The sequence below is a fragment of the Procambarus clarkii genome, chromosome 44 (genome assembly GCF_040958095.1).
Source record: "Procambarus clarkii isolate CNS0578487 chromosome 44, FALCON_Pclarkii_2.0, whole genome shotgun sequence".
NCBI lineage: Eukaryota > Metazoa > Arthropoda > Malacostraca > Decapoda > Cambaridae > Procambarus > Procambarus clarkii.
In genome coordinates this window covers 20,278,616-20,306,242 of record NC_091193.1, presented here as the reverse complement: position 1 = coordinate 20,306,242, position 27,627 = coordinate 20,278,616, and the positions used below count along the sequence as shown (strand labels likewise).

Below are 27,627 nucleotides of genomic sequence, written 5' to 3'. Positions count from 1 at the left end.
CATAGCTATTTTGTACAGTAACTATCAAAAGAATAAGGAACCAAGAGAAGCGTCTTACATAGTTGCAGTCTTAAGAGTAGTTCGAGGTCCAGATACCTTGCCTTCCCACCTTCTTGAGTGCGTATAGAACCATTAGTGTGCTTTAGAATAGTATACCTTCCTGCAGAGTACAAATATGCAACCCATCCTCCTAAGATAGTACTTTTTGTAACCACGTGTACGATTGTTCAAACGTCGACGTGATGGACAAATAGGAAGTTTGGTACTATTCATTTTAGGGAGTCTGGAAAAAGTAAACAAAAATCTAATTTTTTTTTCTTTGGCTCAGTATCACCTCTCAACCTTAATTTAGATCTCTTAATATGGCTGCTTCACTCTTGTTAGAAAAAACAAAGTATTGGTTGGCGTATAATACTGCAGCCATAGTTACCCATTAATCTTCACACAATACATATCTATTATCCTCCCCACCTCCGGTAAAACATGTACGTGGTAATTATTAAAAGAAGGCAAGCCGGGAAGGTTATGTAATCAAATGTGCGGGATATTGTTAGTTTAAGTTCTTTATATGTAGACGACCATCGAAATACCAAAATTTGTCAAACCGGGAGGACTATGTAGTGACGAGAATAACTTCAGGACCGCTAAGAATTAGTCTGGAACAATGACCACTAAATACAAGACGGGCAGTATCCATCAGTTATGACAACCAAATTATCATACCCAGCAGAGAGTATTTGACCAGTTGTGAAACATTAAAAATTCACAATAAGTGAATACATCAACATCCAAGAAACCTAACCACGAAGCATTAACTATTGCAAAGCAACAATACAAATTTAAATACTAGTAATACAAATTTAAATACTAGATCTAGTTACTAAGATTTCCTAATATATTGCAATTTTACTTTTTCCATCCATAATACAACCAATAATTTTTTCCATTACTAATAATAGATTACAAGGTTAACCAAATTTCTAAAATTATACCTTGTACTGAAATAATTTATAAAAAACTTACCAATCCTACTAGAATTCATTCTATAATCCAGTAATTAGTGGATGGAAGGAATGACTGGTTTGATTTTTATATATAGATTGTCCAGACCCGATCCAAGATGACAAATACAAGCTCCTCCAAAAACATATCTACAACCATTACAGCTCATGTTTTACATTGGGTATATAAAAAAATATATTAATTAAAGAGACTTTATTTAAGCAGAGGTATCCATAGCAGTGAACTTCTCTTTATCTTTGCCTTGTCTCGCAGCACGGCCAGCTGCTCTCCTCTCAATGATTTTCTTGCGGTCCTTGTCCATTTTCAGCTTCACCACACACACCTGCAAACATTCAAGTTAAAACGTTCAAATAAACAATGATAATTACATATAAAGTAGATGAAGTCTAGAAAAATGCAGTACAGAAATCCATTAAAACAAACTAAATTACAAATAATGGCAGATGGAGGTAGGGAGATGACTAATAGTTATTAAGGAAGCCCCAGATGAGGTGTCAAATTTGTTGTACAGTATCCTATTTTATGCTCAAAGGGTAGCATCAGCCGAAAGAAATTTGTAATATTAAAGGTTTTAGTAATTATCACCAATGCATCCATCATATTCAATATGCAGTAGGAAGTGGGTGCAAGAATAATAGGCAAGGTAATGCAGGAGAAAGCACCAAGCCTTTATGACTAACACTTTGAATGGATAAGGAGAGGGAGTTAGAATAGGAACAAATCATTTGTTCATTTGATGCATCACGTTAGTGTGATCTCTGTGTGTGAGTTAGAATTGGACATAGGAAAGGAATGATGCTTAACCACTTGGATAATCAGGGATTGAATGCCGACCTGCAAAAAGCGACACACACTCAATGTCCAGTCCAGGTGGTTAGGCCCAATTCCATAAACCGAATGATAGTGAGTGCATGTTTTATTACCAGCAACCCCTAGTGTGATATGCATTACAATAATATGTATTACACATGGGTGAACTTACACCTATTCCCACTGACTACATTGCATTCATGCCAGGTCTAATGTGTTTGTATTCAAGACATTCAAGATACCCAAAACAAAAGTTCTGTATGCTGTATAGCAAGTGCAAAAGTAAAAAAAGTACATATTTATATCAGCAGCCGTTTAATCATCAAAGAGCCAGACATTTCTGGTGCAAAGCTGAAGAGCCTGTGTGACAGGTGAAGGCCTGGACAAGAGAACCTTGCCCATTTCTCCAGGGACTGCACACTGTGACAGACAAGGTCACAACTCCCCAACAATTGCATCTCTAAGAGAATGGATTAGCAATTGTCATCATATATAAATATTTCTGTAATAAATAACCTACAGTATTCTAAAAGATGAAGGGTTACCTTAGAGGGGTGAATGCCCACATACACAGAGGCACCATTAGCTTTTTCTCTCTGGATTCTCTCTATGTAGATGCAGTACTTCTTACGATAAACACTGACAACCTTGCCTACTTGTTGGCCTTTGTAGTGTCCACGAACTACCTGAAGAATTAAAGAGTATGTAATATAACTTAGTTAAAATCAGACTAATATATTATTAATTTTTTTATTTTAACTTTTCAAAACTAGGTATAGGGGGGAAAATGGTAAGCATTATGTGGCTACTTATAGTTACTGCATTACAAATGTAATGAGCATAGTTATTGATATGATAGGAGTGCTGGGTGTGGTTACATTAATTTCCAGATCATTCACAATGGAATTGCCAAAATTATTATTCTGAAAATTAATATTTACTAATCATGCTGTATAGTAAGTGCAAATGTAAAAATGTATACAGTATATTTATATCAGCAGCCGTTTAATCATCAAAGAGCCAGACATTTCTGGTGCAAAGTTGGAGAGCCTGTGCGACAGGTGAAGGCCTGGACAAGAGAACCTTGCCCATTTCTCCAGGGACTGCACACTGTGACAGACAAGGCCACAACTCTCCAACAATTGCATCTCTAAGAGAATGGATTAGCAATTGTCATCATTTATAAGTATTTCTGTAATAAATAATCTACAGTAATAATGCTTTGCAAGTGCAAAGCATTATTTACCAGCAGATTACATGTACGTTTCCTGTTCAACTGTGTATGTACTGTATTTAGATACACTAAATTGTGTTTTCCCCTACAAAACAATTATAAAATAAGTAATAAACATATAATTACAAATTCTACAAAACATTCACAAACACCAACCAACCTATGACCCATTATGATTTTAGGGCCAGGGCATTGGAAACATTGGGTATGAGGTTGAAACCTCGTCAGGAAGATATCCATCAAATGCCAGAGTGAAATTTAAAAACTTGCTCGGTAAAATTACTATGTGAACGGTGACTTTTAACGTAGATTAGATTTAGTTTTAAACAATTTCCAGTCATGTGGAAGAAAGTGGAAATAGTATCCTGTGGGAACCCATCGTGGTTAAAATAAAATTCTATGGTGCATTTCAATGTAAATTTGACATGGAAATCAAGAATATTTAGCAAATGCTTGACAAAAACGGGCAAGGTGGTTGTGAATAGAATTCAGATAAATCTGGACATGGAAAATCCAAATTTGGAGGCTCCATTGTAGACAATACTAAAACCACAAAGAACATCTTAAAGATAAAACTAGATATTCGTTCCAAGAAATAGGCCGTAAACCAATAAAATTCTCAAGAAATACTGTAACTTTAATTAATCTGATCCACACACAACCCAAAAATATTGACTTAAAAATACATTTTATACAGAATACTACTTGTATTTTGTACTACAGTATATCATACCTATATTGAGGACTGTAAAGAAGACAAGTGAGGAGAGGTGTTGGTGTTTGACATTTCTGGGGTACACTCCTGCATTTTACAGGCATACCGCTAGGACCTGGTTGTGGCTCACTGCTTGATGTCTTACTAAGAATATGTCTTAAAGATTTGATTCGTCCCTAAGTTTTAACACTTGTCTGTAGAGAGACATCACATTCATTCACTATTAATGATCTATTGTTTTCACCTCAATCATCCTCAACTATTTTCTTAGGTAGAACTTTACCATTCACTTTCTTGGGACCCATGGCATGATATGTAATAAGAACTTCACTGTTCAAAAACCAAAGAGCAGAAAAACTATAAAATTCTTTACAAAGAACTCAAGCGTGTTTGTCACTAGGTGGGAGACACTGGTAAACTGAGCATGCCTAGCCTGCACAACCACGTCCTTGCTCAACCCGTAAGTTTCAACAGACGTCGTATTCCAAAATCAAACGTCGTACACCAACTCAAATTTTACATGGAATTTGATGATGTATTCCAAAAAATTATAATCTAGGGCAGTTGTAAACCAAGGTACCACTGTATACTAACGGAATTAGGCAACATGGACAGGAGCAGCCTCTAAATATTGTGCAAGATAAAATATTTACACAATATTCACTATTTTTTGGAAGATAAACTTTTGAGCCGGACAAGAAAACTAAACATGTACACTATCCAGATGGCCAATAAATTGTCAAAGGTAATGCAAAAGTTGAACCAATCACCCACAACTTTAAAAGTTAAAGAATGCAGTGTTAAAACGACTAGATAGATCTTGCTCCCCATACACTAATAGGTCAACACATCAGAAGTTTATATCAAGGTGGGTGCCGATTATGTGATGTTTCAGTAGTGTTGAAATTAATACATTTTTTCCTCTAACAGATCCCTGAAAGTGAGATAAAGACTTCTTCGATCTGCTTCAATCTGGCATAATTAACCATGCCACAAAAACCAATATTGCACATTAACATCAGCCTTTTTATCGTTGTGCTGTCTAAGGAACAAACTGTTGATTTCATGCAGTATATAGGTTTAAAGAAGAATGCCTGAAGGTCTGGAGCCTAACAGATTTTCACTATTGTATATAAAAGGTTCTTTGCACTGCCTTTCCTCTGAACACATCACAAAGCAACAATACTACTTTTAATCTTTACAAATTTTTGATTTTCAGACATTGTGGATTTTCAATGCTATGTAAAATCAAAAACATTTGTTTATGCCACAGTAATGTTCACCTTTAAGTGATGGGCTTATGCAGACATTACTTGGTCAGGAATCTTGCTATGAGCACTGTAGTGTAACTGGCCAATCACCTGTCCTCTAAAATTCTAATTACAATATGGCCAATCCAGGTTCTTATATTTACTATCTGAAAACCAAAACAAATGTATTCTTAACAAAACACGCAAAAGGTCACATTATTTGCTTTATATATGAATAATGGGACCGAGAAGCATAGGGGGCCTCATTCCAAATCATGCTTTTGAAACGTGTCCAGAGCTGATCAACGACACTAAACTATATGATTATTCACTGAAGCTGAAGTGAGGACAACCAATTCTCAAAAATATCATTCCACCTAGCAATGCCACATACAAAACCAGTTTCTTTTGGCACATAATTACTACAACTGCTTGTCCAGCACCACGACATTCAATTTACATTTTACTATTTACAGCTAGACATCATGAACTATACCTGTACTTCATCATCCTTGCGAATAGGGATTGATCGAACATTGTACTTTTGACGTAGTTCTTTAGATAGAGGTGAAGACATGAACCTCCGCCGAATGTGAGAAGGTGCATTGAAGTAGCGATCTCTGTTCTTACGCCGAGACGACGTTTTCAGCTTGTTGAGCTTCATGGTGGATACTGTAAAAGAAAAAATAATTAATTTCATCTTAATGTCAAACAAGAATAAACTCCACTATAGGAGAAATTAACTTTTAGTCAGCAGCCTTTTCTGAATCTTTGAGCCAGGAAGGTACCTGGTGCAGAAGTTAAGGAGCCTGTGTGTCAGGTGAAGAGCTAGACAAGAGAACCCTGCCTATTCCCCAGGGACTGCACACTGTGACAAGACAAGGCCACAACTCCCTAACAACTGCATCTCTCAGAGAATGGATTAGCAATTTTCATCATAATAGCAGAAAACATTGTAGGATAGCCACAAAATATCTAGCACGTCTTGGTTTCCTAATTTTGTTTACTTTCTAGACCATATTTTACTAGTTTTGTTATATTTAAACTTACACAGCTTGAATATTCCCAGAAAAATTAGGAGTGGTGTTCAAACTGCCAAGAGATGCTTTTACACAGCTCTAGTTGTTAGAAGTCTGTGTTTCTTTAATTTTTAGACGACTGGTGATCATCTGCCATAACATATGAACAAAGGAAACCATAAGGCCTGTTGGCCTATTTATACCCATGAAAATCCACTCATACATGTCTAACCAATGCTTTAAACAATACAATACAGCAATCACATGCATTATTAAACTAATTTGTTCCATAAATCAACACGTTTCCAAACCGATATTTACACGTCTTTCATAAATCTAAACTTATCCAATTTATACCAAACATTTTTTCTATTTTGCTTATACATTTACCCCCTTATTCATATCCCTTACATTTTTTTATACAGCCGGTCGAGCTTCTCAATTTCTTCATAATGAAGATTACTAGTTTCCGAGATTAATCGTCAAAATTTATATGGTGGGGCAGTGATGGTGCAGGAGGTACAAGAAACTTATAGCTGACAATTGTTATGCTGCAGAGAGTATGGTATTGCACTATGCATCAATGACCATATCAGATCATGTTTAGAATCACAAGAAAAAATTACTGAAATGTACAGAAGCAAAGAATAAGTTAGGAGGAAAACGCAACACTCTAATGTTATGAGCAATGTTACAGATGCAACGCCACACGACAATACAGGACCAGACACCATATTAGACCAAGGCCGTGTAGATACAAGGGGTCTAGATGACTCAAAGGAGATTAACTTTCTCTGCCAGAAAATGTAAAAGCTTTACAAGTGTAAACAGTTAAAATATATGATAGGGTAAACACAATGGGCATAGGACATGATTAAGGTAAGAGTATAGAAACTGAAGTGTTGGAGAAGTGCGATAGGCAGTGAATAGTATGATGGAAGGTTAGTGCCCTATAGAAATAAAGAGCACATTTGTCCTGATGTGAAAATGAAACTTGGGTAGAGAAAATAGCTGTATTCAAGAGCACATGCAGTGGAAATTGAAATATTACTAGTCTGTTGTAGGCAAGAAATTATCAAAAGAAAATGCTAGGCAGGGGAGATACTATAGCAAGGTCATTGTTGTAATGTGGGGACGAGTCAAGGAATGTGGAATTATATGATTGGACAAGGTAAGTGGAAAGTAATTTTTTCTCCCTAAACCAATATTTTATTTTCAGAGTAACAGCAGTTGATAAAGATTCTGTATGCAAGTCCTTGGAAATCTACCTTGGGTGTAGTGTATACACAACTTAAATATGAGTTGGCTGTTATCCGAGGGATTATCATTTTTTTTAATTAACCAAATGCTAAAAGTTTAAGAGCAGAGGTGCAACAGGTACTCAAGAGAGAACTCTCATGAGTTTATGAAGGAGTTTACGTAAAACCTACACACACCCCCGATCATCTCACTAAATACATCATTCATTTGCTTGCAAAGCAAACATATGAAAGGGAAAGGTAACCAATGGGAAAGTTATAACTAAATCGATATAGAATAAATTGAATATATACCCGATATAGAACGGGTATAAATTGGACAAGTTTAGATTTAGGAAAGACTTTGGTAAATACTTGTTCAGTAACAGGGTTGTTGATTTGTGGAACCAATTGCCGCGTAACGTGGTGGAGGTGAGGTCCCTAGATTGTTTCAAGCGTGGGTTGGACATGTATACGAGTGGGATTGGGTGGTTATAAATGGGAGCTGCCTCGCATGGGCCAATAGGCCTTCTGCAATTACCTTTGTTCTTATGTTCAAACTGGATAAAAATTTGACAAGTTTATAGTCGGGTAAGACCTGGGAAAATACTGTTTAGAACTAGGCTTTTTATTTATAAATTTACCCATTATACCTGGTCAACCAGGCTGCAAGCAGCCGCGTTCAACAACCTAGTTGACCAGTCCAGCAACCAGGCCACCTGGTCGAAGACTGGGCCACAGGGGCGTTGAGCCCTGAAATTACCGCAAGGTAAGTAACAATAGACGTAGGCTCACTAGATCGTTTCAAGCACAGGTTAGACAAATGGAACAATTTGAATATCACTTGTAACAATACATAGGCCTACGACTCATCCTCACCACACTACTATAGGGTTCAGTCCACGTGGTCTAGCTTGAGAGTTGTGAGGCACGGGAAGAGTAACAATAACTAGCGTTATAACACTGTGTAACCCAACAACATTAAACCTGGCAGCTTTTCTTGTCCCCTTAAGTCACGTTCAATCATATTACCTCACTTTCCCAACGGCACTAATTCACCACCTTAAAGCTGTGCTATTGTTTCCCAGAAGGCCGCGGTGGTAATACCTACACACACTATCGCCATATTAACAGGAAAAAACTCTACCATAACTCCCAACAGCAACAAACCTTCACGTGTTTACATCCCCACCCTGAGCAAAGCTCACCTCCTGCACCTACACTCACAACCCAAAAATCTACAATAATATCACTATCCAGGGGCGTGAAGCGTGGTAGCTGGCAGGAGGCAGCAGCCCCCGCCCCCAGCTGGGCCTCACCGCTCACAGGCCGCCGCCACACGTGCGGATGGGGAGGATTGTGAAGGATAACGAGAGAGAGACAGATACATACCGGCCGCGTCGTCCCACCACGGTAGAGAAGGCGAGCGCGCGGGGCAGTCTGGGTCCCTTCCTCCCCTGCCAACCCTCCCGCATATCACACAATATTTATTCATTCATATATATATACAAGAATATACATTGGGTTTATGAGAGTATATAGCATTAATGTTTTAACGTTCTTATAAAGCCACTAATACGCATAGCGTTTCGGGTAGGTCCTTAATCTAACAGATAATATTAAGTAGGTAATTGGTAGCAAAATTGTAGCTCTGCTTTATATTCACATTCTTATCATTCTAATTATTAATTAGTATTTTAATAAATATAATGAAATTATTTTACTGACTTATTGCTCGTTTGAAGCCTTATATGATTATGTGAGGAATCCTGATCAGCTGATTGCGGGTGGCAGCCCTGCGAGGAAGTAAACACTTGAACCATGGCCGTGTTCCGAGGAGCTCTCGTGAGTTTATAAATAATAATTCATTGTGTCGGGAGACAGGCAGCCAGTTTATACATAAAGTATATGTAAAGCTTATATCGAGGGGCTTCCCCCCCCCAGGGTCAAATTACTGACCCTCCCCAGGATGCAACCCCACAACAAGCTGACCAACTCCTGGGTACCTGTACCTATTTACTGCTAGGTGGACAGGGGCATGAGGTGATACGAAACGCGCCCAACCATTTCTGTCCAGACCGGTATTCAGACCTGGAATTCTCGATTGGGAGTCGAGAACGAACCCAATTGTACTACGAGACCCTCATTTATAATTCATGAGAATAATTATATAGTTATATAGAATATTTATAATTCATGAGAATTTACAAGATTGTAATTACTATACTATGTATCCTCACAATCCCAATGTACCTTCTTGTATATATATAAATAAATAAATAAATTTTGTTGGGACAATAGGCAGCCTGTATATTTCTATGTATGTCTGTATGTTCAGCTTATGTCAAGGTCGAACTACTGATCCTCCCCAGGATGCAACCCCCACAACTTCCTGTCACCTATTTTACTGCTAAGTGAACAGAGAGGTATTTGGTAATAGGAAACATACCCATCAATTTGTCCCAACTGGGATTTGAACCCAGGAGTCCAGATTGTAAGGTTTATAGCAATTTTATATTGCCTGTGTGTGTGTTGAGTAGGGAATGATGAAACATTATCGGCTTCATTGGTGAAGCGTCATGTTACCTGTATCCTATAACATTTTAGTCTTAACTCTTACATTATAAAAATCCTAAGTTTTACTTAAAATTCTCAAAATGGGGGCGGCTCTCTTGCACATATCTAAGCTGTCATAATTATGCTTCTCAAAAAAATTAAAGCCTTCCTTATACTGATTTTTAGCTCATATAATTATTAAGTCCTAGTTACTTTGATACCCAATTGCTTAGAATTAATCTTACTTTATAAATAAATGTGTATCACTGTTTTATAGTATAAGAATTAACACAAAACTAACACTTCACTAACATTTACTTTAATATTTTGTCAACGTGCTTATTTCTTATATATTTGATCTCCGGGGATTCTCTCCCTCTTACATCTTAAAACTAATATTAAGTTCTTACATTGCTGATTACTTTAGTTACTGCTGTTCATATTACATCTGATAAGTATTGCTTAAAGCAAATCCATGCTGTAATCCACTACATGTTAGAGTGTAGTAGGGGGAAATTAGGAAAAAGGATTCTGGGTTCACGAGGACAGAAAGGCAGAGATGATTGATGTAGTGTCACTGATAGAGGGACGAAAAGAGACCACCATGGTGGAAAGACACTGGAGTGAAAAGTGCACTGGAGATACTAGACTAAATTTTAAATAAAAAAAAATTAATTAAAAATAATTCCAGGGGATTTAGAATAATACCAGTTTTCACAAATATTTATTATACTACAGTATTTGCACTCTAGACAAATTAATTTTGCTCCATGAATAGTGAAGCAAGAATTGCCAGATAGACTAATCCTGGTCTCTGGATAGAACATTCCCAAACTGCACTTAGAATAATCAGGTGTCCAATTTATGTCATTTATTATTTTTAATTTTCATACTGATACTTGTACTAAAAACATTATCTGAACTCCAATCCACAGGCAAGAAATGGTCGCAGGTGCCTGAATTTCCGACTGCTTCATGGAGGAGCTGGGGCTAGTCTGTGTCACCATAAGGTGGCATTGCAGAATGAGGGAGCCAGAGAGGTTAGGCCCTCACCACTAACACTTCTGACAGAAGATGAAATGATGATGAAAGAGACAGGTGAAGCAAGTCTTTGGTGAAATCATTTATATATGATAATTTGTGTTATACAAAAGATTTATACAAGGAACTTAAAAAGATTATAAGCTGTAAATAAATTTTTTCATGTCATTCTTAGGGGGAACTGAGTAGACTACAAGTGAAAAGCTTACACTTTACACTATAAATGCACAGTATACACAGTACACCATAGTTGACTCCTATTTCTACACAAAGATGTTACTGAGCACTATGTATTTAACCCTTAGACAGCGAAGAATGGGGATTCTATGGAGAATCGCTGGGGATGCCTTTCGACTGGATTGGTCAAAATGGGGTAACCTGTACCTCTTCCCCCTGGTTCGGTTGTTGCTCCAGGTTCTGGCTCTCTTGGAGACTTACCAGGGGAGAGCAGTCCTGTTATCCCCTTTGTGGCCTTGGTTTCAGGCGCTGCTTGCTCGGTGTTCGAACCCAAGGGTCTTTCAGCCTCTCCACCTCTTTCACCAGATCGGTCCGGTCCGGTATGTGGCTGGTTCGATCTTCTCCTCCGATCTTCGCATTTGGTCTTTTTGACGTGGGTTTATCGCCACTTGTATGGTGATCAGGTGGCTTCATTGATGGTTCTCCCACCTGTGAGTCTCGTCTTGGCGGCAGTATGAAGTTTCCTGGCAGTCCTTTCAGCACTTCTTGACTTTGTAGGTTGTCTTCGATTTCTGATTGGGTTGTTTTGTCCTTTCTCTCTTGGTTGCTTCAGGACCGTCGTCCTGGTCGTTGGACCGGGTGCTCTCTTTTCTCTCTTCTCCTCGGTTTGTGGTGGCCCCTTCGGTTCAGGACTGTTTTTCTAAGGCTCTTTTCTTGTTGGCATTAGCTTCTGGGGGTCAGGTCGAGGAGCTTAATACTCTCCTCTGGTGCAGAGATTTCTGCTTTTTCAGTCCCGGTGGTTGATTTGTTCATTTGCAGCCGTCTCCTTCTTTTCTGGCGAAGAATGAGACTGCTGCTTTCCGGAGGGGTCCTTAAGTTGTTGATTCTTGGTTGGTTCGGCCGTGGGTGCATCATGTTTTGTGTCCTGGGCTGACATTTGGGCACAGGGCTTTTGTAGGTCAAACAGGGTTCTTGCTGCATGGTACCTCGTTAATGTTCCTGGGCCCTTCTCAGACAAGTGTAGCTGTGGGTCGTAGGTTGCAGCCAGTTGTTTCGACTTCAAGTGGTGGCCGCCTCCCGGGTAAGTCCCTCTTTTCCTTTATCTTTGGTTAGGTAGCTCCAGGGAGCCGGAAGGGCTCTCCACAGAAAACCGGCGTTTAATGTAATGAAACGCCATTTTCTGGGTGAGACCCGGAGGCTCCGCGACAACCATCCCTTCCTCCCTCCCTCCCTCCGGTTGGCGTTTTTTGTTTTTGTTTTTTATATTCAGTCTCTGAACTGGGGTTGAGTGGCTGGCACGGTAGGTCTGGGATGCCCCCCTTCCTCCACCGAGAGAGGGAGGAGTTGCACAGATGGCGGCTGTGGTGACATCATGCTTGTTTGCTTGTTTTCTAATTTTGAAGTTCTGCTTGCTCGTTCGGCTTTCGGTTTGCAATGTTTAACCAGATGTAGTTTGTTTTGGGGTTCCTATCTTTCTGGGTGCCTGACCTGGTAGATGGCAGACATAGACTGCTTCCAACTACATGGGGATGTCAATAGACCATTGCTCCTCGTGCCTCTCTGCGGGGGGAGCCAGGTTCTGGCTCGTGATCCTCAGTAGGCCTAGAACTCCATTGATTGACTGTTGCCACAGTATGTCTATGATCGTAAACCATGGCTATACTGCAGTACAGGCATACCTCAGTTTAAGAGTTTAATTGGTTCCTGGAGACGCCTCGTATTCCGAAAACTCGCATTCCGAAGCTAATTTCCCCATAAGAAATAAAGGGAAATGAATTAATCCGTTCCTGACTACCCCAAAAACCCCACATCAAACTAAATTTTTATACCTAATTCATCTAAATAAATCTACAAAACTATGTTCAAGTTATTATTTACCTTGCTGTTGAATGCTGTAGGCGTATGGAAGATGGTGAGGAGGTGGGAGGAAGAGAGGAGTTACTGTTTGGAAGGGAAGTCCCCTTCCATTATCACATCAGGCAGTGAGGACTTCACTGGTATGCACACTCTGGCACATTTTGCCTGCATACCACTAGGACTTGCTTGTTTTACTAAGAATTTGTCTAATGACACTTGTTTTTCCCTACATTTTAACACTTGTCTGTAGTAAGACATCACATTATCATTTAAAAGGTCAATGCAACGGCCTGCTACAGCTTTATCTGGGTGAGTTTTTTCAACAAAACTTTGCAGTTCTTCCCATACTTCACACATTTTCTTAATCAAGAATTGACATCCTCTACTCACAGCTATTTTCTTAGGTTGAACCTTACCAATGGCTTTCTTGAGACCCATGGCAAGGTATATAATGACAACTTTTATGCTCAAATGGCCAAAAAACCGATAAAAAACTGTAAATCCTTGTGAAGAATTCAGGTGGGATAGTCACTGGACACGAGACACTGGTAAACTGAGGCGCGATCGCCATGCCACCACGCGCCAGTCGGCCTGTACACTTATCAACAAACTCGCGTCCTGAGGTAACCCTCGCCTTCCGAGACATATTTTTGGAGTAAATCCTGCTCGTCTTCCGAAAAACTCGCATACAGGGACACTCGCATTCCGAGGTACCACTGTATATACAATATTTTGTATAACTAATTTTATACTGTATACAAAATTCATGATGTTTGTAATCTGTTAAGCATTATATAAAAAAATATATTATTGTAAAACATGTTTACAACAAATTTTGTTTCCATGTTCACAGTGGCAAAATTTTCCAGTGAGAAGGTTGCTCCTCTTGTCCGCAAGATGGATGCCGAGGGTAATATTGACGAATCTATTCTTAAGGGCTTGTTTGACAATGGGGTAAGTTTGATTTCTGAATTTTCTGTCTACATTTAACACCCATGTTCACAAAGAATCTTACTTAATACAAAAAAAAATTATGTATTTTATTGTTAACCAGACAATTAGGCCTGTAGATACAAGGAGTTTATAGCTGTATAGGCCTTTATTATTTGTCTATCTTTCATTTGAACAGGGGACCTATTCACTTCTGGTTTCAATAGTTTCAAGATTATAGAAAGTTATAACAGTAGTTAATTAATGCAGATAATATATGTCGAACATTTGGAAATAAAGTAGTGTACTTAGAATCAACTTATGTTTACTGTCATGTACATTTAGTCCACTCACATTTTCTTACTGCTTTATTTATGTTCTGTAGTCTTAACACACTTAATATGATTACAAATGGTGCAATGAACTGCTGTATTAAAAATGACATTGCTTATTGGAAGGAACAAAAATGGCTGGGCCTAACTGCACTAGGAAACAGTACTGTAGTTGAAGTAATATGAATACTTGTTCCCCCTCTACTAGTTCTCCTCTTGGGCTACATTTGCACTGCAGTAGTAACTACTGGTCTGCATTATCTCCACCTTCAACTGATTTTCAAGAGCATCTTTTATGAGCTGTTCCACATGGAGGTCCCAAAGGCATGGCAGCTTCTAGTTGCAGAGGAAAGGATCATAGATTTCCAGGGTCGGCATACATTCTGCAGTGGTGCACATCAAGGTTTTTAAAACAGTCCCTGCAGGTTCATACTGGACTGAGACAGCAATGCATTAATGCCTTAAATAAGGCTAACAATGTGCTGGAATTTATAATATAAAATTTCAGCAACAGAAACCTGAATCAATAATCCTGAATCCTTTTGCATCAGGGGGAACTGGTGAGGCCTACTAGGACTACACTGTGTAATTCTGGCCACTGTAATACAGAATAGACATAGACACTCCTGAGAAAATACAGAGAAGTATGACAAGATTGATACATGGTATCAAGAGCCTTTTCTACTAAGACTGAGGTTTCAATATGTTTACTTTAGAGATGCAGAACAAGGGAGGGGGATATGGTCAAGATTATCAAGTAATTAGAAATACAAATAAGGGTGTTGTAAATCTGTCATAACCATATATGACCCTGCTATGGTTGTTTGAAAATGCCCTGTGCCAGAATGTCACCTGGCCTGGTCTGTTGACATAGCAGATCATACCTTAGGGAGTAACCAAATGATTTTGTTCAAATAAATATTGGCTGTAATCAAATATATAATTTTTGTCCATTTTCAGTTCATGGGTATTGAAATACAAGAAGAGTATGGTGGTTGCGGATCTACATTTTTTGTAGCAAACTTAGTTATTGAGGAATTGGCTAAAGTGGACCCTTCTGTAAGTGCTACGTGTGATGTTCAGAACACGCTGATAAACTCCTTGTTCCGTAATTTTGCCACAGAAGATCAAAAGAACAAGTACCTGCCTAAGCTTTCAGCTGAATATGTAAGTAATGAGGGACAAATATTTAACATAAGCTTAGCATAAGATCCTTCTTTACCAAAAACTATTTTACTTCTTACACAGCAGTGATGAATGAGATGCAGTTAACATTTATTTTATAAAATAGCCTGCAAACGGTTGTTCCATACTTAGAGTGTAAATATAGCTATTTAATAGTTATGTCCACCGAGTAGCAATACCCAGTGAGTGGAGTCTTAACTGAATTACTGCAACGAAATATGTAAAAATGTAAAATGTCAATTTTTTTAAATTTATTGAAATTAATTTGTCTGGGCTACATAATGAGTAGCACCCTTGAACTTGTGCTTTTATTATAGTGAATGCCAGGTACCCCATGAGACTCATTGTGTACTGGTGACAAGGACCTTTTCAATTTTATGGTTTTGCCAATTGCAAAAACCCTTATCCATGGTAGAAAAGGAGTCTCGTGGATAGCTGACATTTCTTAGTCTGATCAGAGCATAAACAATGGGGAACTACTCAGACTAAGCCCAGAAAAGGGCATCTCATTGCACTCAACACTATTTTTTTTTTTTCCTTAGACAGGAAGTTTCTGTCTTTCTGAAGCAGAGTCTGGATCAGATGCATTTTCATTGAAAACAACTGCTGTAAAGGATGGCAACAACTTCATCATTAATGGTTCTAAGATGTGGATATCATCAGCCCCACAGTCTGGTGTGTTCTTGGTCATGGCAAATGCAAATCTCTCTGCTGTAAGTTACTAAAGAAATTGTATATGTATTTTGTCTGTGCCTTTATGTTGGTAAGGAATTATCATTAAGATATGATTGCAAAGGCAATTAAGGTTAAACATCATTTTTAACCAAGCCAGAAATAAGCTTCAATAATATTTTGGTTATCTTAATTAGATTCCACCCTTAAGTCTTCTTGTAAACAAAAAATTCCCTATTCATTTTAAGTTGAAAAGCCCAAAGGTGGTGGTGGTTTTCATGTTACAACTTAAAATGGTCTCTTAGCTTGAGTATATCTGCTGATTGCTTTATAGACTGTCTCCTGGTTAGGTATTTCCATGAGGTCTCTGCATACACCAGCATGCATTCATTATACTCCCTGTACTCATTATGCTTCCTGAACTTCTTCACTAATTACAGCACCATGTAATGTGCTTTCTTTGCTTGGAGTGAGAAGGAATAGTAAAAGGATGTGAGTGAGTTTCATAGTATGGGCAAGAGGACAAAGTCAATTAAGTTTATAAAAGTAAGATTATGGTGTTGGAGGGAAAGGAATCAGATGTAGATTTTTCAAACCCTTTTATAGTGGCATGCCAATGATTTCAACTGTAGAATAACAATGGAGAAAATGTATTTGGGGACAGTGGTTGATAAAAATATGGAAGGTGAAATAAGAGGGAGATTAATGCTTGGGATTGGAGAGGCAGATAATATAATGAAATGGTCAGTGTACTCTTAAGAGTACAATCAGTGGAAAGTAGCTCTTTTAACACTTTCGCGCTCTCCGCAAAGGTCACTCAGCCAACCGAATGTGCGCGCTGCGTTTTTATCGCTTAAGCGTAAAAACAAAAATGTGTATACTCTTTTTACTCTCCTGACCTTAGTTCTCATGCTACGTATTTCATTTTGGCACCAACGTGTTTGCAATAAAATTCTCTAGAAGAACATTAGTAAAATAAGTCACGAAACATATAGGGATACCAGCACCAAATAAATAACTACGTAGATGACTCGCCGTGAGCGCCCATCAGCAACAAAATGTTTTTACTCTTGGGATTATAATCACCTCCACACTTGTTCTACAGCGTTAATTTTGGTATCAATGGACTCGCAATGAAATTCCCAACACGGTGATATGAATATAAGCGTTGAATATTGATGCAGCCCGCCCGCAAGAGTGTGGGAAGTGGTGAAATTGTTACCCGGTATCGGTGACGGGACGACGCACAGCGCTTTGAAAGTTTATACTTATTTCACTCTCATGACATTAATTTTCTATGTACGTCATTCATTTTCATGTCAATGTATTCGCAATAGAATGTTCTATGTGCCCATAGGTAAAAAATATCAACAAAGCGTAAGTTAGAATAGCGACAAATATAAAACAACGCTGGAACATATCAGTGAGCGTCAAACACACACGAAATATTTTTACTTTTGTTATGTTTGTCAAGATTATACTTGTTGCACACAGTTATTTTTGGTTGTATATTGATCGGAATAAAATTCCCTAAACAGACATATGCATATAATACATGATATGGGGGAAGAATTACCAGTATAAACGGCTAAAGTCACCCACCTGCAACCCGTTTGGGACAAAATACCATTTGATCGACGTTATCCACACCTTTCATGAACTTATTGTACCATGCAGCCTAGTGGTGAGAAAGAGAGCCTCATAGCGCGCAGTTTGAAACAAACCCAAAGTAAATCGGATAAAAATTGAATTTTATACAAATATTTTAAAAGTTGACATAACTTTATGTCCACTATGCGTTTACGTTAGACGAAACCGAACGCGCCGGCGCGTCCAGATAGCGCGAAAGTGTTAAGTTCAGCAACTTGCAAATATGTGCTGGGTCTTGTAATGAGAAAGTATATGAGGCGTGTCCTATGAGTGAAAAGCAGTGAAGTGTGGAGTGGATGAAGCACATTACACTTAGGTGGTATGGACAAGTAAAGTGGATGCTTGAGAATTGTTTAACAAGAAGTGTGTGTACAAAGGTGATGTAGGTAAATCACATAGTTGAGGCAGGTGACCAATATCTTTGATATTGAGAGTTAAATAATATGTGATAGAAAGGACAGGGGAGGGTAAACAGCTTGAAAAAGTGAAAGGTTTGTGTAGTTATGAAACCTCGTGGAGGAAATTCTTGTATGGTCACTTCAGTGTTGGGAAGTTACCATATCTGTCTGTTGCTCTTATTGGTTCTGGCAGCCAAATCCCTAACATAAGTAAATTGACCATACCTGTATCTCCTCACACATTAGAAATGCACTACTGTATATACATCATAAGACTCCATCAAACATTACAAGATATGTAAATAACAATTGTTCATATACATTATGGCATTGATTATATGATGTAAAATAATTTGCTGTTATCCTTTCCTCTGTATCACTCAGATTGTGATCTGGGTTATCGAGCAGTAAACATCTTTAAACTACACTGGGGGGTACTAAAAGAATGACAGATCATTCTAGCCTTTTTTATTTTGTTGTTTAAATACATTTCTGTTTTCATATGAGGACAATAAAGTTTGTTGTGTTACCTGCAGGGCTACAAAGGCATCACTTGTTTCATCGTTGATGCAGGAACTCCAGGTCTGAGTATTGGCAAGAAGGAGGACAAGCTAGGCCTGCGAGCCTCAAATACCTGCAGTGTTCATTTTGACAATGTAATAGTAAGTTTTATGTATTTTTGTATCTGATTAGATATGATCACTTTGAACACTGGTAGTGAATCAATAGTACTCTGGGCACTAGGAGTGAAAGCCAGTAATGTGTTGAACACCAGGAGTTAATCATACCCAAGACTGGGTTTTGCTCTAGTGCTGTTATTTGACAGTCTCATAGACCAGGTAATTACTAGGGGAAGGCTGCAATAGAACAATGATTGAAATCATCAACAGGTAACAAGATAGCACTTCTGGATGGAAACAATCTGGTCAAGGTGAGTTCCATACTATGGTTGGGATACTGTAGTTTCCTGAGAGAGTAGTTGAAATAAACTGTTGCACATTTGTCAATAGGGGAAAGCTTCACACCAACAGCTTTACTCTGATTCACCAACTTGTGGCCTCTAAAGCAATAAATTTTAATAGTTTTAATTGTTATTAATTTTTGTTGTCCTGGATGATCAGCCTTTATTGTTATGTATCTTTTTTATTTTAAATTAAATGTGTATTTTCCTACAGAGTAAGTTGCTATCTTCTATTAGAATGCCTTGCTTTAAGCTTGCTTCCAGAGGAACAGTTTTGTCATTCTTATGCACCTGTAACATTATCTATATCAAATGTAATTTTTGTGAAACTTGCTTAACTCTGTCTAAGCATTATACTGTATTGCTTTGTGCAGAGAAATATAATCTTGCCCATTGTTTATGGAAGTTGCTGCACAGTAGCTTTAGTTGCTTAAGTATGTATTAGTGGATGATTTTGCTATTTTTTTCCCTTACTTGCAGGTCCCAGAAGAAAATATTCTTGGAGAGTTTGGGCACGGCTACAAATATGCTATAGAGATGCTAAATGAGGGTCGCATTGGTATCGGTGCTCAGATGGTAGGCTTAGCACAAGGCTGCCTCGATTCTACTGTACCTTACATTATCCAGCGAAGGCAATTTGGACAAAGTCTTTTTGAATTCCAGGTATTGTGTATTGTGTATTTAATCTAGACTGCTGTATGCTGACATAATAGCTTGCCCACACAATAATTTCCCAAAGCAGATTTTCAATGGTTTAACAGGCTTGATCATCACTTTGATGTATTTATCTTTTCATGTTTTCATCCATATACTGTATATTCTTTTTATATCTATCAATAGTGGAAGTATAGGAGAAAAATTAATATTGTTGGATTTAGACATAATGTTAAGATCTGTATATTGATTTTTGTTTACTAAAATCTCGATTAATTTTTATTAATCGAGAGTAATTATGGCATTTTCAAATTTCAAAACAAATTTTCAAGGTCCTCCTTTATAGTACATAAAAGTAATTTTGGGATAGTACATATGAGTGGTATGGGAGGAGGTGTATGCTTGATCTACTCTGTTCCAGTAGAAAATACAGTATGGTACAGATGAAGAGTTTCATAGAAATGGTAAATATGCTAAGTGGTAAACTGTTTGTTATGTCTCTGAAATGCAGAGAATAAGTTACAATAACATTGACCAACCCACACATGTAAAAAGAAAGGAAAGCGACACCATTTCAATCCATCCTGGGCCCTTATTAAGTATTCTTGCATTAGATTGATTCTCTTTCCTCCTCTTCCTTGACATGACTTGATAATGGTCCAAGATGGACTGAAATATCTTCACTTTCCTTTCTTTTCGTACAAGTGAGTTGGTATTAATGGTCTTGAAATCCTACCTTTAATATGTTGTGAGCCTGTTCATAGTTTTTAGTAAAATACTGAGACAAAGGAATCTCTTACAGGCCATGCAGCATGCGGTTGCATATTTAGCAACAGAAATTGAAGCTGCTCGGTTGCTGGTGTACAATTCTGCTAGATTGAAAGAAGCTGGCCTGCCTTTTATTAAACAGGCAGCCATGGCTAAACTCTACAGTTCAGGTATGTCTTATGCTCCACTAGATTACTATAGACTGCTAGATAATTAGTAAATATTAGGTAATCCCTGTGATGTATACTGTACTGTATACTTTTGTTAAATAATTACTGTACTTGGAAACCTTTGATATAAACATCTCTATGAAAGTAAAATAATGGTTACAGACATTTTATAAATCATTGTACATTATAGTTATAAGCTTATATTCAGGTAGTGTGGGACTTTAGAAAGAGAGGGGGAGTGTTCCATTATTCCCATGGGAAAGGAGAAAGTGGTCCATCCTACCAGTGAGATTCATCATTAAAGATTTATTTTTTTCCTGCTGTTGTCATTGACTACCAATGCTACACCATATGACAGATAGGCAAGTGTGCCCATTTGCTCTTGGTTTGGTGATACTTTTACAGCATCTCCGCTTCACATCATACTTGATATCCATAATTTTTTGCACCATTTGCTGTGGCCATTTACTGCAACATTTACTTTAGGGGTGATGTTGGTGACAGTTTGGAAGCTGCTAATTATTATTTATTATATTTGCGTGACTTAAGAGTTGATCATAGGAGAATATCTTATCATTAGATAGTTTCCATGTGATCATCAAATAGAGGTTTTTAGCATAATGTAGGATTAACTCACTACTTGTTAAAACTGGTTTGAAAGGTGTAGAGTGAAAGATTCAACTGTTTTCCAACTACCTCTTGCAATGTCACCTAGGGCACACAGCTAACAGAAGTTATCCAGGAGGTAGTTAGATTGCCGGAGCAGCGGTACCCACACACTAAAGTCAACTGAACAAGGTAGCCTCACAGAATATGGCCCTCCTCAGACAGGTGTTCCATAGATTGTGATCTACTGGGTTGTGAGAGTCTCCAACATAACACGAAGGTAGGGAAAATCATGTGCAGGGTCCTCATAATTTATTTTAATATAACTAGTCTATTCTAGTCTAAACCTATTTAACTTCAAAATTAATTTGTTTTGCTTTTCAGTGTTTGAAGTTATTTGTACCGTACTAAATTTTTCTTAAACAAACCTGCCGTGTTGGGACAATTATGTTCAATGTTTATCTTTAGGGAGAGAATTATAACTAATACCATAGTCATGTATTATAGGCTAATTTGTCCTAGCACAGCACATTTGATATACTTAACACATGAATATCTTGTGTCTGCAGAGGTAGCAACACGTGTCACCTCCAAGTGTGTCGAGTTAATGGGTGGCGTTGGCTTCACGAAAGATTACCCCGTTGAGAAATTTTACCGGGACTGCAAGATTGGCACAATTTATGAAGGCACATCTCACATACAGCTCAACACCATTGCAAAGCTTGTACAAAAAGAATATGTTTCAAATTTGATTTAGTTCTACTAGGAAAAAATTATGTAATATATACTAGTGTGTAGATGACTATTCCATGTATACTTTGGCAGCATTCAAATAGAAAGATCATTATATTTCACTCCAAAAATATTATTTAATTAACAAATCCTAAATAATTTATAGAAAAGTTGACAAGTGTTATAACGTAGGGAAAAACAAAGAATCTATAGACAGATTCTTAGTAAGACAAGCAAGCAGTGAGCCACAACCAGATCCTAGTGGTATACATGCAAAATGTAAGAGAGTACCCTAGAAATGTCATCACTGCTGTTATAATGGAAGGGGGCTCCCCCTCCAAACACAACACTTCTTCTCCCCTCTCCCCTATCCTTCCTCACCATCTTCCATACACCAACAAGAATCCTCAATAAAGGTAAGATATACTTGTACAAACTGTAGTTTAAAATGTATTTTTAAGTTAATATTTTTGGGGTGTGGAACGGTTCAATTTACATTATTTCTTATGGGAAAATTTGTTTCAGTTTTTGAATTCTCAGTTTTTTAACTGTCTCTGGGAACGAATTAATTTAAAAAATGGAGGTACCACTGTAATATTAAATTTATATTAGTTTTGGAATGATATGTTTGAGGGAGAGCAGTGGGATGAGAACGAGTCAACTTGAAGTTCCCTGGATGTCCTCTCCTATACTACTCATAAATATATTTTCCATGCTTGTGTACATTTTATAATTTGGACCAGCACATGCTCAAATAATAAGGTTTCTTAAGACACTCCAATATGAACTAACAATTAAAAACAAATTTTAGCTAAGGCTAAAGATGGTAGCTAGAAACTAAGGCATGTATGATATAATCCAGAAGAGTTTAGTGTTAATATATGAATGTTTGTAAAACATTTGGTTATTGAGATATCAAAAATAGGCTGGAGGTTGTCTAAAAATCCTAAGTGTTACCCTAGAGATGATGATTAATAAGGAAAATAACTTTTATCTTTCACTTTTGTAATAACTATAAACCTAGAAAAACTGCCCCTTAATTAACTAAGCCTTATACATGACACATGGGGTATGAAAGTGTCATAGGCCAGTTGGGGTCAACCCCAGTATCAGTCTTGAAGAATTATTGGCATCTATAGTGACCCCCTGCAATTTTCATGGCATCTGGAACTGAGTAAAGTATTTTCCAGAATTATTTATCAGTTTTTAGTACTTCATAATATTAAATTCTCTGAGAGAAGGAGATGGGCATGTTGGGAGGGAGGGAAAGATCCAGGCACAGCTGAGTAACCCATCTAATGTAAATAATTGTATAAATAAATTATGTAAAATAGTGTATATTTCTGTAAATAAATATAAACGAAACAGTAATATATAAATTGAGCAGCGGTTCGAGTTTTGATGAGTTAGACAAGTAGATCAGATTTTTCTGTACTGTACAATACAAAAAAATAATTTTGGGATAGTACATGAGAGTTGGATGAGAGGAAGTGTGTGCTTGATCCACTCCATTTGAAAATACATTAATGTACAGATGATGAGTTACATAGTTATTTATATACAGTAGTGATTCATTTTTTAGTACTTAGGAAATAAGAGTAAAATGTATTTTTGTAGTTGATTCTAGCTTGAATTAGTTACTTAAGTGATGTTCTTAGGTATTGTAGCATTTAAAATTATACAATTAATGTATAGTACTTAGATATTAACAGTTTCTTTGCAGTGGTTTGAATCTTATATCATGTATATTAAGATTGCACAGCAGTAACTATCACGTCAGATTTTTACTGAAAGCTAAGAAAGTTTTATGTTGCAAAGCATATTTGAGATTAGTGGACAAAATTTAAAGGGATTTTAATTTTTGGGTGGACATTTGACAAGATTATGTAATGCCTCCCCTGACTCCTGTCAGCTGGTAATTTATTATTTGAATGAAGTCATTGATTCTGATGCAATTGCTGTGGGATTTTGGTAATTCACAGGTGTAGTCATGTAATTGGTGCTTGCATGGTTGAACTTGGGCTCTTTAGTCCTGTTTCTCAACTTTCAATCAACCAGTGTTGAGGTTCCAGAGTTTATTGGGCTCTTATATTTACATTTGAAACTGTGTATGGAGTCTGCCTCCACCACTTTATTTCTTACTGCATTCCATATATTCACTACTTTGACACTGAAAAAAATTATTTATAATGTCTCTGTGGCTCATTTGGGTATTTACTTTCCACTTGTGTCCCCTTCTTTGAATAACAATGCTAAATAACCTATCCGTGTCTGCCCTATCAATTTCCTGGAGAATTTTGTTTGTAATAATCAAGTCTCTCCTAACTCGTCTTCCATCGACACGAGGTTTAATTCCTCGAGCCATTCCTGGTAACCAATACCTGTTTTAGTAGTTGGCCTGGTGGGAGGACCTCTACTAGTCTTAAGTATTGGCTTGTCGCTGACAACGGAAATTATTAAATCTGACGAGGACAGCTAATAAATCTTGAGCCCATCTTTTATTAATGATGTAAGGTCCACATTAATTTTGAAGGAATAGGTTATGCCCCTCCCATTAGTCTGCTAACTAAAATCTTAGCATCATCTAAGGCTATTTTGCAATACAGTAACTTGATTAAGATACAGTATTACTCATCTCCCTTTGCAATGATCCTGCAGCTTTAACTTTAATGTTTCATGAAATAAGTGGGGGGGGGGAAGAATGGCTTAAACCATACAAATTACACACAATTATCCAGGTAAACCCAGTAGTATTTAACAACACTATTACTTTTCAGTTTTATTATCTTGTGTAACAACAACATTTAATAACAAATAACTTGCTTATATTAATATAAATACATATGCATGATGTCACAGAACATGTCACCTCAAAATGCAAGGACAACAGTCAACTGGAAAAATAGTATAAAAAGAGATAAAACAAAAGAGAAAAAACTTTCACCTTTAAGTTGCGAGACTCAAGACTCCTCAAGAAGTGAAACTACTTGTACTATTTTTCCCAGTTCACTGTAGTTTTTCTTGCATATATGCATTAACGAGACAATATATTTAATTTCTTAATGATTGCGATATCGTGATGTTTGCAATAAAACTTTAACAATAAATCAACTGTTTATCATCATGGTCTCACACTTATTAAAGAATTTTTTTTTTTAAAACACTTACAAAAACTGGTTTTAAACATTTTACAGTATTGGTGATTGTCTAACCCAGACTGAAACCATCTTCAAAATTATGAAGAAAAGGTCATTAATAATCTTATTATAAAAATTGTAATGTGATTATTGATCTCACCAACTGTGTGTACTGTTCCAAAACTTGCCTGACTTATTCTTTATGGCTATGATAACTGATCCGTACTGCTAAGTTTTTGCCAGTGTATAATTAGAATTGTGATAAGACAGAAAGTTTACTGTACTCGTACTTTAAACAAATCAATTATCTCCCGTCTTCTTCCGTTTAGAAGTGCAGGGCATAAAAACCTCTCGTGTAGAACTATGAGTCTATTGTAATTTAATTTAATTTAACAAAAGGACAGGCATGTGCAGAATATACTGTACTGTATAGTGAACTTTTCCTGATGACTGTGGGTTGTACTGATAAAGCAGTTTGTTGATGAAACCAAAGGTGAGAAACAAACACCAAAGTGTACGATGTGTTCTTTGTTGTAGTAAACTTCATGTGGTAGTTTTCACTACTTAAGCATTACACACACAATGGCAATAAAAACTTTTCTTCTTGAAAGCCATTGGTCGGTGTTCAGATATTCCATTAATGTTCAAATTTATTATAAATCAAACAAGTATCAGGTTTTAACTGCATAGAATAAATATCAGCCTCATCCCAAGCATAGAATACAGTATATGAACCTATTACAGTACCCAGTATATAAAATTGTAGTAATATGACATAACAGTACAACAGTTTGCCCTTGATGAACAAATGTGTATCAGGATATATTAAACATTTCTCAGCTAATTAAAGTCATTTACTGTATTATCAGTTGTAACTTTAAAGGAAAATATATATATATGAGTGCAAGCATCTATACCACTGGTTCCCATCTGATACACTATGGCCAGTTTTCTGAGTTGGCCACAGAGATTCATCATAGGCATGATAATTATGTGTTTTGTGTGATATCAATAATTTAGGGTTAAGCTTAATGCAAGCATGATCCTAGCTTAGCTAAATGGGAGGTGGACCATGAGTTCTTATAATCAGATGTAGGGGGCCATCATCTCAAAAGGCAGTTAGAAGAGTATTGACCTTAATAGAGCAAAAATTATAGATTTTTCCTTTTTCATGTACAGTACTGTATTCAAAAGTAATATACATTCTTGAAACTTTTAAGTGTAAATCACAATGTAAATGCTAACAAAATTTATAATTCTTTTTTTTGCTAAAATTTTCTTAAAAAAAAATTGCTATTCATGTGTTTTTCCCATTAGGACAAAAACATTGTGCAATATATAATAAATTATGAAGATGCCGGTAGCCTTGAATTTTGATGTTACATGTTAACATGGCCTTTATTAATGTTTCCATGTTCTTTAAGTTTACTAATGTACTCTTCAACTTATGATAACTATAAATACATGCTAAGAAAATTAATGAGTAATGCCTGTAAATGGTTCCTTAACCAGCCACAAAACATTTATGATAACACCACTGTGAATAAACATTGTTATATCTAATAGCAATTAAAGCTAATAAATTATAATTTCACATACAGGATTCTTTTAAGATTCAAAAAGTTACGTAAAAATATTACATTTTTTCTTTTTTTAAATATTGAGTATACTGTGGCTAGCAATACTACTTGAAACGATATAATAAATATTACAATATTTACTGGGAAATAGGTATGATAATTACAAAATTCTGAAGGACCTATAATTATTAGTGTTCCTGCTACTGAAGCCATAGCTAGTATTATGAGCAAATAATTTCCCGATCAGATTACATTCACTCTATCCTGTTTGCAGGATAGAAGGATTTACAATTATAATGAAGACTTGTTAAAAATTAAATATTATATAGGTACATACTTTATATTTATGTCATAATGTATTTATTATCAATCTATCAACTGAATAATTTTTAAAACATCTGATGGAAAAGAAAAAAGTGAAAAAAAGTTTAGATAATCAAAAGTGATCAAAACAGGCAATGAATATTAACAATTCTAACTTTAAAATTTTATCAGACAGTGGTAAAAAAAAAATCAGGTCATTTGAGCTTTGATCCAGTCATTATAATAGCCTACCCTAGTATACACACCAGGAAGCTTTTCATCTGTGCAAGATCCGGAGCCAAAGGACACCAAACCCACCTGGACATACATACCAGAGCCTGCAGGCTCCTCCATAATAGATGGACCTCCACTATCACCCTGCAATTGGAAAAATAATGTAATTTAGAGAATTAAATGAGAAAATGCTTGACAAGACAGACTAACATTATTTATGTTAGTGTTTCTAATGCTATAAAGTAAGCCCCTTGTTATGCATGAGAGATGCAAGATGGGAAAGCATCAGAATAAGGGAACTTGTGAAACAAAGTCAAGGCAATAAAGGATGGAAAAAATAGGGATGTATTCTAGACACTTGCAAAAAGTCTTGTTCCTTTTAAGATCCCCATGTT

At 36.8% G+C, this 27,627-nt stretch overlaps 3 protein-coding genes across 14 annotated transcripts in view; 1 reads left to right on the top strand and 2 right to left on the bottom strand.

Annotated features, from left to right (window-relative positions):
- The window catches only part of LOC123745291 (short/branched chain specific acyl-CoA dehydrogenase, mitochondrial), a 150,013-nt gene extending 123,415 nt beyond the window's left edge, over window positions 1–26,598 (top strand). Inside the window, exons 3-11 of one of the 4 annotated variants that reach the window (XM_069300771.1) lie at window positions 10,781–10,943; window positions 13,440–13,630; window positions 13,774–13,874; window positions 15,143–15,349; window positions 15,910–16,080; window positions 18,624–18,749; window positions 19,529–19,711; window positions 20,505–20,640; window positions 21,816–26,598. In XM_069300771.1, coding sequence (XP_069156872.1) covers window positions 13,818–13,874; window positions 15,143–15,349; window positions 15,910–16,080; window positions 18,624–18,749; window positions 19,529–19,711; window positions 20,505–20,640; window positions 21,816–22,003 — 1,068 coding nt within the window. In that variant the 5' untranslated portion in view covers window positions 10,781–10,943; window positions 13,440–13,630; window positions 13,774–13,817 and the 3' untranslated portion in view covers window positions 22,004–26,598. Of the gene's footprint in view, window positions 1–9,076; window positions 9,135–10,780; window positions 10,944–13,432; window positions 13,631–13,773; window positions 13,875–15,142; window positions 15,350–15,909; window positions 16,081–18,623; window positions 18,750–19,528; window positions 19,712–20,504; window positions 20,641–21,815 lie in introns of those variants that run through there. The other 3 variants (XM_069300770.1, XM_045725680.2, XM_069300769.1) reach the window with 3 other exon arrangements.
- On the bottom strand, window positions 1,201–8,756 carry RpL26 (ribosomal protein L26). 2 transcript variants are annotated; one of them, XM_045725672.2, is made up of 4 exons: window positions 8,682–8,756; window positions 5,529–5,704; window positions 2,379–2,519; window positions 1,201–1,345 (listed from the first exon to the last, which is right to left on the bottom strand). In XM_045725672.2, exons 2-4 carry the CDS (start codon window positions 5,694–5,696, stop codon window positions 1,220–1,222), a joined length of 435 nt encoding a protein of 144 aa, XP_045581628.1. In that variant the 5' UTR covers window positions 5,697–5,704; window positions 8,682–8,756; the 3' UTR covers window positions 1,201–1,219. The 2 variants fall into 2 exon arrangements, with proteins under 2 accessions (XP_045581628.1, XP_069156867.1); XM_069300766.1 differs by lacking the exon at window positions 8,682–8,756 and adding an exon at window positions 8,609–8,631.
- LOC123745290 (serine proteinase stubble) overlaps window positions 24,745–27,627 on the bottom strand; it is a 27,221-nt gene continuing 24,338 nt past the window's right edge. For all 8 annotated transcript variants that reach the window (XM_045725678.2, XM_045725673.2, XM_045725675.2 and 5 more), the window contains one exon: window positions 24,745–27,376. In XM_045725678.2, the coding sequence (XP_045581634.2) occupies window positions 27,209–27,376 (168 nt within the window). In that variant the 3' untranslated portion in view covers window positions 24,745–27,208. The remainder of the gene's footprint in view (window positions 27,377–27,627) is intronic.

Bases quoted from the DNA above. Each gene is read 5' to 3' on its own strand.
- RpL26 (XM_045725672.2), bottom strand. From the start codon at position 5,696: ATGAAGCTCAACAAGCTGAAAACGTCGTCTCGGCGTAAGAACAGAGAT. The intron at 2,520-5,528 runs GTATAGTTCATG...TTAATTCTTCAG, and splicing joins GCAAGGATGATGAAGTACAG to GTAGTTCGTGGACACTACAA. The intron at 1,346-2,378 runs GTAACCCTTCAT...GAATGTTTGCAG, and splicing joins TGGGCATTCACCCCTCTAAG to GTGTGTGTGGTGAAGCTGAA.